General features: G+C 47.2%; 1 protein-coding gene across 1 annotated transcript in view; it reads left to right on the top strand.

Annotated features, from left to right (window-relative positions):
* Positions 1-12028, top strand: part of MYRFL (myelin regulatory factor like) — a 77883-nt gene that overhangs the window by 33491 nt on the left and 32364 nt on the right. Inside the window, exons 8-10 of the mRNA XM_075004093.1 lie at positions 269-345; positions 4020-4130; positions 5353-5443. Of these exons, the coding sequence (XP_074860194.1) occupies positions 269-345; positions 4020-4130; positions 5353-5443 (279 nt within the window). The remainder of the gene's footprint in view (positions 1-268; positions 346-4019; positions 4131-5352; positions 5444-12028) is intronic.

Raw genomic sequence — 12028 nt, 5'->3', positions numbered from 1 at the left:
TGCCTATTACTTATTAACCACAGTAGGATACATGAGTCCGGACTAGTGAAACACTGCTCTGAACAGGTGGCAATTCTTATGTTGCTATACATGTTGTTCAACAGGAACTGAGAGAGAGGTTAAATATTTGATTGATTTGCATTTTGTCTTTGGGTCTGTTGTCATTACAACCCTTTACATTTATTTGTGAGAAAATTAATGTTTTCAAACTTTAACCTGTCATATTTTCATCTGTGTGCTTGAAACTTTTATTTCCGTTTAACTATAGGTGGATGCCTCAAATGAGATAGTTGCCATTGAACAGTCTCAGTCGGATCGAAGCAAAAAGTCTTTCAATCCTGTTAAGTAAGAATTTTTCCCTCTTTTCCAGTCTCACCAGAGATTGTTGTTTCATTGCAAATAGATGGTAATTCTTAACAGCCCTGTGTGGATACAAAATTTGTATCTGTATCTGCATCCATAGCTGCAAAAATGAACCACAGATAATCATCCCATATCAGCAGATATAAATCAGCTCTCTGCAATTTTGCTGTGTTCTAGATGCAGAACGTTTACCTGCACTTGTATTATAACTGCAGAAATGAGCCCTGGATACCTGCATCCACAACCATAATGTAATTCTACGCCTAACTGATTTCACTTATATCACAAAGTGAGGAATGCACGTCAGCTTTGGGTCAGGGTGTGTGTGTGGTGGTCCAGGTTTGATATCATCACATTGTCCAGCATTTTAGGTTGAAAGGGGGCTGAGTTTGACAGTGGAGACAGAACGTGAAATTCCATCAGTGAAACTGATAAGAATGTCAGTTTCACTGCTGGTAGGTTCCTTGCTCCAAATTGAGCCCCGGACTGGGCACACAATTCAAGCTGTCAGCCCCTAGGTGGTGGGAGGGTTCCAACTGTGAGCCCCACATGGCTGTCAGTGCCCCACAATGCCCCACTTTAATCTGGTGAGGATATGTACTATCAGCAGAAGGAAGGTAGCCTGGACACCAACAGCTGATTTACTTTCTGCAATGGCTGTCGGTTGACCTAGTACTGTAGTATAGACAAGCCCAAAGTCAAACTTACTGAATGCCTTTTGTACTTCCCCATAATTCCTTTTCTTCTCACTGTTGATTGTGAAGCTATTTGTGTGAATAAAACGCTTCTCTTTTCTAAACCTGATTCCTCATATATCCTCATATAAACCTCATATATCCCCTAATAAACATTGAACCTCACTAATCCACACACCCTTATCCAGCAACATCCATCGTGATTTTAGTTAGCTGGATGTTTGCTTTATCATGGGTGTGGCCAAGTTGCCCGTGTTCCCATAAAGTTTGTCTCTCGGTGTTCTGTGCTGTTATGTAGCTCTAATTTATCCCTAAATGTCTTCTAAGAGCCTGGTAAGCAGTGGAAGTGTTGGCAATGCTGTTAGATGATATTGACCTCTTGTGGTCCAGGAAATTCTCTCATTTGGCACCAGTTTCAGAGATGCTGGACTAGAGAGGTTCAAGCTGTATCACAAACCAGTGTTGCAACACCATAACCATTCTCCTGATCTGTTAACGCCTCAGTTAGTTTAACAAAACAAAACAGCAGAAATGTGGCACTTTAAAGACTAACAAAAATGATTTATTCGGTGATGAGTTTTCATGGGACAGATCCACTTCTTCAGATCAATCACATTTCCAATACAGACTGATCTGATGAAGTGGCTCTGTCCCAAGAAAGCTCCTTACTGAATAAATCATTTTGTTACTCTTTAAAGTGCTCCATTTCAGTTGTTTTGTTTTGTTGGAGTGCAGATTAACATGGCTACCACTCTGTTACTATTCAGTTAGTTTAAGCTTTGCATCTCTCAAACAAAAGAGTGTTTTTTTACGTTGTTTTTGGTAGGATATGGTTGCTAGATGATTCCATGAATTTTAGTGACTTATATGTCTCTTTTTCAGTATGTCTTATATGTCTTTTTTCCCCTCTCACCAGCAACCAATCCAACAAAAAGCAGAGAGATCCTGAGACCTTTAATTTATGTGCAGAGCTCCTCAATTCTTAGGACTTATACCAGAACAACAGTGCTTAGAGGAGACCCTGACAGCAAGGCTACATTAGAACCTCAAAGTACTAAAGAGTCAGAGAGCAGAAGAGGGGACAATGGAGCTGATTTTGAGATATAAGGCACAGATGGCTGTGAAATGGCCAGGGATCTACAAGATGTGCATGTTGCAAGCACTCAAAAGTGCCTGTTACATTTGACGTGCAGTGGGATGGTTAAAGTAGAGGGCTAAGGGAAGTGTACATGTCAAACTCTAGTTCTAATGTGGGTGATTTTCTGCAAGGCTTTCCTCTCCTCTGGCTCCCTCCTGTGTGCCCCCGCCCCCCTTTTTTTTTGTTTAATTATGAGAGGCAGGAAGATTTGGTCCCAAAATATTAATCTAATGTGTGGACCTAATGGATACAGAATCTGCGTTATTTTTCAGTTCAAATCCTGTCGGCTGAGTTTATTTAAATCTCTCTCTCTATCAGATGGATCGCTAAAATTTTGTACTTATACTTCTGAATAAATAAAAATAAAACAAAAAAGTCCTTTTAATGGAGAAGCAAAATATAATGTACAGCAAAACAAATCAAATAAAAAATCTGTAGGGGAGTAGTTTCTATCTAGAAAACATTTTCCAAGAATCAGTGTGTTTATGTACCTTAGTAATTACAGAAAAAACTCTCCTTTTGTTAGTGTAGGTTTTTCAGTTGTAATCCTGGACTGGGACTGACTGTATCCTATAACTGATTTTTTTTTATCCTGTTTGCTCGTGGTGTTAGATATTTAAAGGAGAACAACCTTTTCACATATGATGTATATATAAGTTCTTACCAATTTTCTCCACTGAAAGAAATGTCCGATCAAAAACATTTTACCTGTAAAGGTGCCAAGAGAAATGCTGCAAAATTATGTAATATAGAGGTGCCCTCTCTCTCTTGCCAACAGGTGTAGATTCTGTAAAAGACATTACCTCACCCATTTTGTCTCTCTAATATCTTGGGCCTGAGGTGACTACAACAACACTGCATATAACATAGATGTGACACAGAAAAAAACTACCACGTTAAGTTTCAGAAAACATTGTGTCCTATTCAAAACTTCACACAAGCGAACTCTGAATGGGGATGTAGAGACAGATCAGTCCTAAGCCTTTTCTGCCATTGTTCTTTTTCTAGATGCCAAGGGATAGCTTCATAACTAGTGTAAATTGCTGTAGGTCCATTGACACCAAAGGAGTAACACTGATTTACACCAGATGAAAAGCGAATAGTTGAACTGTTCTTTGTCCACGAAAAAATATGTTTGATCAGATCGTTGTTACATGTAAATTAGATATTGGTAAAAACAAGCAGGAGAGAGATAAAGGTTAGTTAATGTGTATCTAGAGCGTGAATGACATATAGCTCTTGATGTAGAGACACTGAGTATATGAATAACGAAGGGTCCTGTGGCACCTTATAGACTAACAGAAAAGTTTAGAGCATGAGCTTTCGTGAGTTAACTCACTTCTTCAGATGCATCTGAAGAAGTGAGTTAACTCACGAAAGCTCATGCTCTAAACTTTTCTGTTAGTCTATAAGGTGCCACAGGACCCTTCGTTGCTCTACAGATCCAGACTAACACGGCTACCCCTCTGATACTTGAGTATATGAATGTTACTAAGAAACCAAAATATTCCTGCTCTTGGTTGGACAGAGTATGTGATTGACTATACTAACCCCTTTATTTAACTCTCCGACGGGATATTGTGATCTATTGGTTAATGTGAGGGTGAAGTGCTTTGGCATCTTGGTTGAAAGGCACTATAAAAAAAGAAACTAACATTTTTACAAGTTGGGAGCATTGCACATGCACTGAGGTGACCCACAGTGTAACGGGTCAGAAAATTGAAGCATATTAAATAGTTAGAGGAAGACTGCAGAAAAATTAGAAGTGGTCCAGATGAAGCATGGATGGTTGCCCTTCAACTAGTTTTCTTTTTCTGTTTTAGACTTGAGCTACCGGGAGACCAGGTAACCAAAGTAACACTGGGAAGGCTACATTTCAGTGAAACAACAGCAAATAATATGAGAAAAAAAGGGAAACCTAATCCTGACCAAAGGTATCATGATGGTCCTTAGGAGGTGTGGCTCTAAAGGGGAAGTGAAAGTTGGTGTTGTCAATGATCATGATTTTACCCTGAGTTTTATAGTCTTTCATGCCCTTCTTAAAGACTGAGCTCCTGAAGTTTTAGAATTTTGTGAGAGTATGTATTTATTTAGCCCCCACCCCTTAAAAAAAGTTTCTAGTCCTCATGGTTGCTGTACAAAGCTCATATATACACGCTTGTGTGTGTGTATGTGTAGACACACACATGGAGAGAGAGAGAACTTATTTATTAGTAGCCAATCTTTCAGTGTTTTGTGGACTTGATCAATGATTTCCTGAATGGTTGGAGTTGGCAATACTGATGTCTTTTTATTAACTTCAGTGAGCTTTGGGGCTAAAGAGATAGGGAGAGGGAACAAAACAGAGAATAAGAAGAGTTAATTTTTCTCCCATACTGCAAAATAAGTTGTATTTAAAATACAAGATTTAAATCACATTGGCTACATCTACACTAGCCCCAAACTTCAAAATGGCCATTTCGAAGTTTACTAATGAAGCGCTGAAATGCATATTCAGCGCTTCATTAGCATGCGGGCAGCTGCGGCACTTCGAAATTGACGCGGCTCGCCGCTGCGTGGCTCATCCCGACAGGGTTCCTGTTCGAAAGGACCCCGCCTACTTCGAAGGCCCCTTATTCCCATCTGCTCATGGCAATAAGGGGACTTTGAAGTAGGCGGGGTCCTTTCGAAAAGGAGCCCCGTCGGGATGAGCTGCGCGGCGGCGAGCCTCGTCAATTTCGAAGTGCCGCGGCTGCCTGCATGCTAATGAAGCGCTGAATATGCATTTCAGCGCTTCATTAGTAAACTTCGAAATGGCCATTTGCATGGCCATTTCGAAGTTTGGGGCTAGTGTAGACACGGCCATTAACTCTTATGAGTTTGAACAGTTTGGCCAGAAAGATAGCTTGATAGAGTCTGGACCCAAAAGAGAGGGGAAACTTGGAACTGGAAAGGACGGTAGGAGTAATCAGGCCTGACAGAAGCCAAAGTGAGACCTTTATGTGGGTGGGCCGGCTACTAGTGTCAGGGCTCTGAGTATGGCAGGATAATATTAAGGCACCCAAAATTACCAGGCAGGCAGTGACAGAAGCCCTCACTGGTCTGGGTCTTCCCCTAAAGTCAAGGGTACATTATTTCAGCTTAATTGTTAAATTGTTGAAATTAATTTCATATCAGATACTTCATGCTGGTGGTTGGAGTATATGCTGTCAGTCAGGACCAGTCTTACTTATTGTCTGCACAAGTCTCTGAAAGGATCATTGTGAGGGTAGGTACAAGTTTCTATTAATCTTTCATTTGAACCACATTCATGTTTTCCCTCCCACAAGTGAGAACCTATTGGTAATTGCTGGGCAGTGTGCATTGTACGATTGTCTGTAGGACACAGGGTGATTTAGGGATCTTAATATTTTGAGAGTTTACTGTGAGCTATAAATAGTTCTGTATATCTGTGTGTGTGTGTGTGTGTGTGTGTGTGTGTGTGTGTGAGAGAGAGAGAGAGAGAGAGAAAGATGGACATATTTTAAGAGGAACACATGCTGAGAAGGGACTGAAAACAAGTACAAAAATAAGGGAATTTTATAAAGCTATTGGGTTGCCTGTAGGCACTTGAATTTAGAATAAGGGCAATCTTTTGCTCTGTCATTTTGAATACAACATTTAGGGCAGACACGATTGCACCAAATTTTGCTTATTTTTACATGTGCAAGGAATTCCTCTAAACAGACTACTCATGTGAGAAATGTTTACAAGATTGGGCCGACAGGATAGTCTCCCCATGATTTTAGAGTGCCATGCTGTTTCCTGAAAGGTAACTTCAAATGGTTCCCTGGCTGTCCATATTACCATCTTTGTTACATTTGTATCAGTTGTGCTCAGTTTACAAATGAGTTCTGACTTCCAGGCTGGCAAAATATCTCAGCTGGCCTCATCACACATATCAGATATTCTGCTGGCTAATTTATGCCCTTCATTTCAAATGTGCAGTCCCATTGCTTTCAGCTGGCTCAGTCCTGGAACTTAACAAGCAACTGCACAGAAGAAGTACAAGGTAGTATAGAACCCACAGCCCATGTTGGACTTGTTTTGCCTCTGCAGGGCTAAAAGGAGTGAAAAACAGTCAACTTTTATTTTTCTCTTTGTAGTACAATATATTTGACTCTAAATACGCAAAAGAATGGATATGCTCAAGAAAAAGAAGCTATTTTTATAATCACCATTAGACTTCACTTTTTAAAAGTGAAAATGTGTGTTCTTTTTTAGAAGTATTGAAAGTTAAATATGGTGAGATAGAACTAACTAGCACAGAGAGCTGAAAAAATTATAGATTTTGCAGTTCCATGGCAAGTCTAACAAAACAAAAACAACAATAACATTGGTTTTGGTTCAATTGAAAATTATTTTTTAAGATTTTGGTGCATTAAAAATTCTGGTTAAACAAAATATTTTGTTTTGATTTTAAGTATTTGAAACCTATTTTAAAATAATTATAATTTCAAATCAAAGTGGTTTCAGGCAGAAAAACTGAATCACTGAATTTTAAATTATGCCAAAGTGAAGTATTTTGGTTTTTTCCCTCAATTTTTTTTTCCAAAATGGATAATTCAGCAAAACTGGTGTGAAGTCATTAAAAGTTTGTGTCACCAAATCTACATATTTCACTGGAAAACGTTTTCACTGAAAACTTTCACCCAGCTCTGGTAAGGTGCTATTGTCAGAAACATTCCATATTTTGCTTTTAATAACAATATCTAGCTCTTATATACGGCTTCTTCGTGAGATCTCAAAATGCTGTAGAAATGAGCCCATATACACAGCAACTATAGCTGCATAGTAGTTTTTGCTTTGTGATACATGTGCTTCATAACATGTAATAGTTTGTAATAACTAGGCCTAGTTCCCCCACCTCCATAGTTTAGTGGCGTGGGGGCATGGGAGTGGGGTGGTAATTGCTGGAGGCTGTTCACCTTTGTTATAGAATTTTTTAAAATTGTCCAGGGGCTGAGAACTTGGGCTGGGTGCTTGTTTGTGGGTGGCTGTTCTATAAATTTCTATAAATCAACTCGTGGTCTGTGCTACTTTATAGAATCGTAGAATTGGAAGGAACTTGAGAGGTCATGAGTTCCCTGCGCTCATGACATGACCAAGCACCATCTAGACCATCCCTGAGGGGTGTTTGTTTAATCTGATTTAAAAATCGACAATGATGGAAATTCTACAACCTTCCTAGGCCATTTATTCCAGGGCTTAACCACCCTGACAAGAAATTTTTAATCTCTCCTGCAGTCTCCATTTTCAGTCCTCTGTTCCCGTGTATAGTTCCCATGCCTGCCTCTGCTACTGTGCCTATTTTTTCTGAACATCTGCAGCATGAAACTGATTTGTCTTGGCAGTTTTACTGTTGCCCCAACGATTTTGAACAGCAGGAGTAAAACTGACCCCACTACTATAATTCTGCTTTGCTGCTGCTTGGTAAAGCAGAGCCATTGGGCCTGTCGGCAGTTTCAGGAGGACAACTGCACGTCTGAATCTAATTCACAGTAGGATCATTGTCTTATGACCCATAAGGGCCTTTAAAGCTGCAAGGACCCAGAGACCCCGTGGCAGGAAGCTGAGAGTGTGAGACAGGCAGTATGTGCAGAGCTGCCTGCCACACTCCCCTGAGGACCTGCAGTACCCAGCAAGTACCAACATGCAGGGATGGCTAGCTGCCCAGTACCCCGCACTGCCCAGGGGAGCCCCAGGAGCCCGGACAATGGCAGCCAGGATCCCGACCCGGCTCCAAAATGAAGGGCCCCCTCCTGGACTGAGCCAGAGCTCCAGGGTCTCCTGGGGCTTTGGTGCAATGAGGATGTCCTCTGGCACACCAGCAGGCACTGGAGGAAAGCTCCAGCCTTTGCCCGCCTTGCCCAGGGCCTGGCTGCCCTTGGCCACCCCTTCTGGACACCAGAACAAGTGAGGTACAAAGTGAAGGAGCTGCGCAGGGGTACATGCAAGCCCAGGAGAGCGCCTGCAGATCCGGCCGTGCCCCTGCCAGCTGCCCCTTCTACCGGGAGCTGCAGGACCTCCTGGCTTTAGATGATGCCTCTCCACCCCGCGTCACTGTGGAGACAGCTGCAACTGAGCCCCCTGCTGCACCGGAGGAGGGGGGCGACGGACCCACCACTGTGGATGTCCCATCTAATGGGGAGTCCACAGACAGGTCCCTTGTCATTGTGGTGCCCTCCACCGCCAGCAACCAGGTCCCCTCCAGTCAGGCATCACCTGACACATATGACGCCACCTCAGGTAAGTGCGCACAGTGGAAAAGTACAGTGGGGGGAGGGGGATGCCCGGGCCCCGAATCCCTAAAGCCTGTCCCCAGTCAGGGCCCAGGGCACACCCATGCCTGCGAGCAGTACCCAGCTCCCTCTCCCATGAAGCACCACCTGAACATGCTGAGGACCTCTTCAGGCAGCAGAGCTGCATCCAGAACCCACCATGGCTGAGCCCCCGCCAGCCCACAAGCCCGTTGCTAGGGTGGGCCACTGTGGAGAGCACCCCAGCTCCAGCATCATGCCCCAGTAGCTGCCATGGTGAGTGCAGGCAAGCCCACACAGTGGCATCGCCAGCACATGCCCGTCCCATGGGTCCGTGGAGGGGATAACCAGCTGGGGAGACTGGGGCCATGCTACCCAGGTCCCAGATGTGGTACTGACTTCCCCCTCTACTCCCACCCTCTCTCTCTTAACAGCAGTACCATCCAAGGGCTGGGGCAGCCGGACAAGGAGCCCCATCCAGGCTGGAGGACCCAGCAATCCACCAGCTGGGCCCACACCAGCCCCCAGTGAGCAGTGGCCACTGGTGCACCAGACCCACTGCAGCCACCGCAAGGAAGAGGTCATGGCCTACACGGTGGCCTTCCGCCAGCAGAACACCCTCACCGAAAGATGGCTGGCCCTCAACGAGGCCGAGCTCCAGTGGAGGCGCAACACTTGGGGGAAGGTGGTGAGGATGCTCCGCACCATGTGTGGGGCCCTAGCAGGCCAGCCTCCAGTCCCCCCCCCACTGCCCCCCTTGTAGTGCCCCCCAAGGCCCCTGCTATTGCCCCCCTTAGCCTTTCCCTGCTGCCCCCCAGCTGCCCCCCTGCATTCCCCCCCCACTGGCACCCCTGCTGGCCCCTCAGCTGCTCCTGTGTCCCCAGCCCATGACCCTGGGGCCCTGGCCACCCTATTGCCCCCGGGCCTGCTCGATGCAGCACTGAGGGACCTCGCAGCATGGCTTGTGGCCACAGTGGGTCCCATGGAGCGTTGCCCGAGCCACAACTTGCCCTCCTCCAGCTCCTCCGCTGAGGCTGGGATGGATGCTGACCGGCCCCAACAGCACTCCGCAGGGGACCGCGCACCCGGGGTGGGAGGGGCACCTGTGGGCACCGGGGCTCACAGCCTTCAACCCCTTCCCTTGATTAGGGCCCCCCAACACTCCTGCCCCAGTCCCCATCCAGGTGTAGGTGCCCCTGCCCCTTTACCCCCATATATAGTTCACTCCCTATCAGGTTTTGGTGGTCACTTTTATTATTCACTATTTTCACATTGGTAATGGTTCAGGGTTAAATATATGGTAGCATTCAGCACCCCCTGTGTCCCTGATTACTGTGGGAGAGGGTGGGGGGTTGGGGGGTGTGGGGTGTGCACATGGGTGTGTGTGTGTAGGGGGTCCCTGTGGGGAGGGGAGTGGGGATTAGTAGTCCCCTCAGCAGAATGCCTCCCAAAGTGCCTCCTGGATCCGGAGCCCATCATGGTTGAGCTGCCAGTTGGGGGCCACCGCGGGCTGCTGGTAGTGGGGGGCCAGCTCCACCATCCAGCCCTGGGGCAGGGTCCCCTCATGTGCCTCGATGAGGCTGTGGAGCACACAGCAGGTGGCCACGACCTTCGGGACATTCTCCACCCCCGCATCGAGGCGCGTGAGGAGACACCTGAATTGTGCCTTCAGACAGCTGAAAGTGCACTCTAGGGGATACCCAGCCCATGTGAGCCAGGCGTTAAACAGCTCCTTGGAGGGTGTGGGGTGGCCCGTGTATGGGCGCATCAACCAGGGCTGGAGTGGGTAGGCTGTGTCGCCCACGAGGCAAAGAGGCATCATGACATCCCCGGTGGCACGCTCCTGCCGTGGTACAAATGTCCCAGCCTCCATCCTGAGGAACAGGGCGGAATTCCGCAGGATCCGCGTGTCATGTGCCCTGCCCGGCCAGCTGACATAAATGTCCGTGAACTTTCCACAGGCGTTCACCACCGCCTGGAGCATGATGGAGTGGTACCCCTTGCGGTTGATGTGTCGGCCACCACTGTGGTCCTGGGCCCTGATGGGGATATGCGTCTCGTCAATCGTCCTGAAGCACTGGGGGAACCCAAGCGCGGTGAAGCCCTCAACAACTCTGCCCAGGTCCCCGATGCTCACCAGCTGCCGCACCAGCACGTGGTTGATGGCCCTCACAACCTGCAGGGGAATGGGCACACTCATGGGCATACACAGAGGGGTCCCTGTCCCCCTCCCCTTCCACCCCCTTCCTCCCTACCAGGCCCCGCCGCTGATGGACCCCTCTGGCAGCAGCCATGTGGTATCCCTTCTGGGCTAGGCTTGCCCACCCCCCCGGCCCTGCTGCCTCCCAATCTGTGCCTGGGGTCCCCTGAGCCCACTGGCCCCCTCCCTCCCTCCCGTTGGTGGGGCAGGGTCTGGGGCAGGGCTTACCTGGAGGACGACGGACCCGACAATGGATGTGCCCACCCCGAACTGCTGCCTGATGGATTGGTAGCTGTCCGGGGTGGCCAATTTCCAGATGGTGATAACCATGCACTTCTCTGGGGAGAGGGCCGGCCTCATCCTGGTATCCTGGTGTCGTAGCATGGGGACGAGCCAGCTGCAGATCTCAAGGAAGGTCTCTTTCTTCATCCGCAGGTTCTGCAGCTAGTGGTCATTTGTCCCACTCCCCCATGACAACCTTGTCCCACCAGTCCGTGCCGGTGGCATGGGTCCAGACGCTCTGGACTGGTTGGAAGGGGCCCGGCAGGGGTGGTGGGGGTGCAGGACCCACTGGCCTGGGCCTCTGCCTCCACAGGAGGCTGAGGGAGGGTGGCCAAGAGGATGGCTAGCATGGGGGTGAGGGCAAGCCTGCTGTCCTGCAGCTGCTGGGGTCCATGCTTGCTGGTCTGCAGACACTGGACAGGGACCTGGGTCTGGCTTGCTGGGCACAGAGTTGGCTGTCCTTGGCAGCGTTTGCAGGGAAGGGCTATTTGGGTGGGGCCCTTTAAGGGGCTCCCTGGCTGTGTGACCCTGTCCATGCTGTTTCCTGCCGTGCTCTTCTGGAAGAGTGACACTGCGTGTGTAGGGGCGCTCTTCCGGAAGAAGGGGTGGCTTTTTGAGGTCCTGTTTGATGTGTAAATGCACACTTCTGGAAGATCTTTTTCCGGAAAAAGTGCCGTGTATAGAAACAGACATAGAGATTAAGTGCTTTTCAGACATAAGGAAGGCTGAGTCTTGGTCACAAAGGGCTTATGTCTAAAACACATAAGCAGACAAATGGAAGAGGAAAATGGCACAGTATTATTAAAATTCTGGGCCAGGACCCCATTGTGCTGGGTGTTGGACAAACACAGCACAAAAAGAGTGGTTTTTGCCCCAAACAGCTTAAAATAAAGAAGTGGTAATTGGCAACTTCCAATAGTATAGTTGTGTGATGGTTTTATAAGTATAAAAGTTATTCCTAGGTACCCACACTATGGACACAATGAACCTTCTTTCTGATTTATGCTCTGGACTATATGCATGTTTGGAATACAGTACACATGAATTCAAGTCCAAACCCACTTGTTATCTA

The sequence above is a fragment of the Carettochelys insculpta genome, chromosome 1 (assembly GCF_033958435.1).
Source record: "Carettochelys insculpta isolate YL-2023 chromosome 1, ASM3395843v1, whole genome shotgun sequence".
Taxonomy (NCBI): domain Eukaryota; kingdom Metazoa; phylum Chordata; order Testudines; family Carettochelyidae; genus Carettochelys; species Carettochelys insculpta.
Note: the sequence above shows the minus strand (reverse complement) of the source record. Positions and strands in the feature narration are given on the sequence as shown.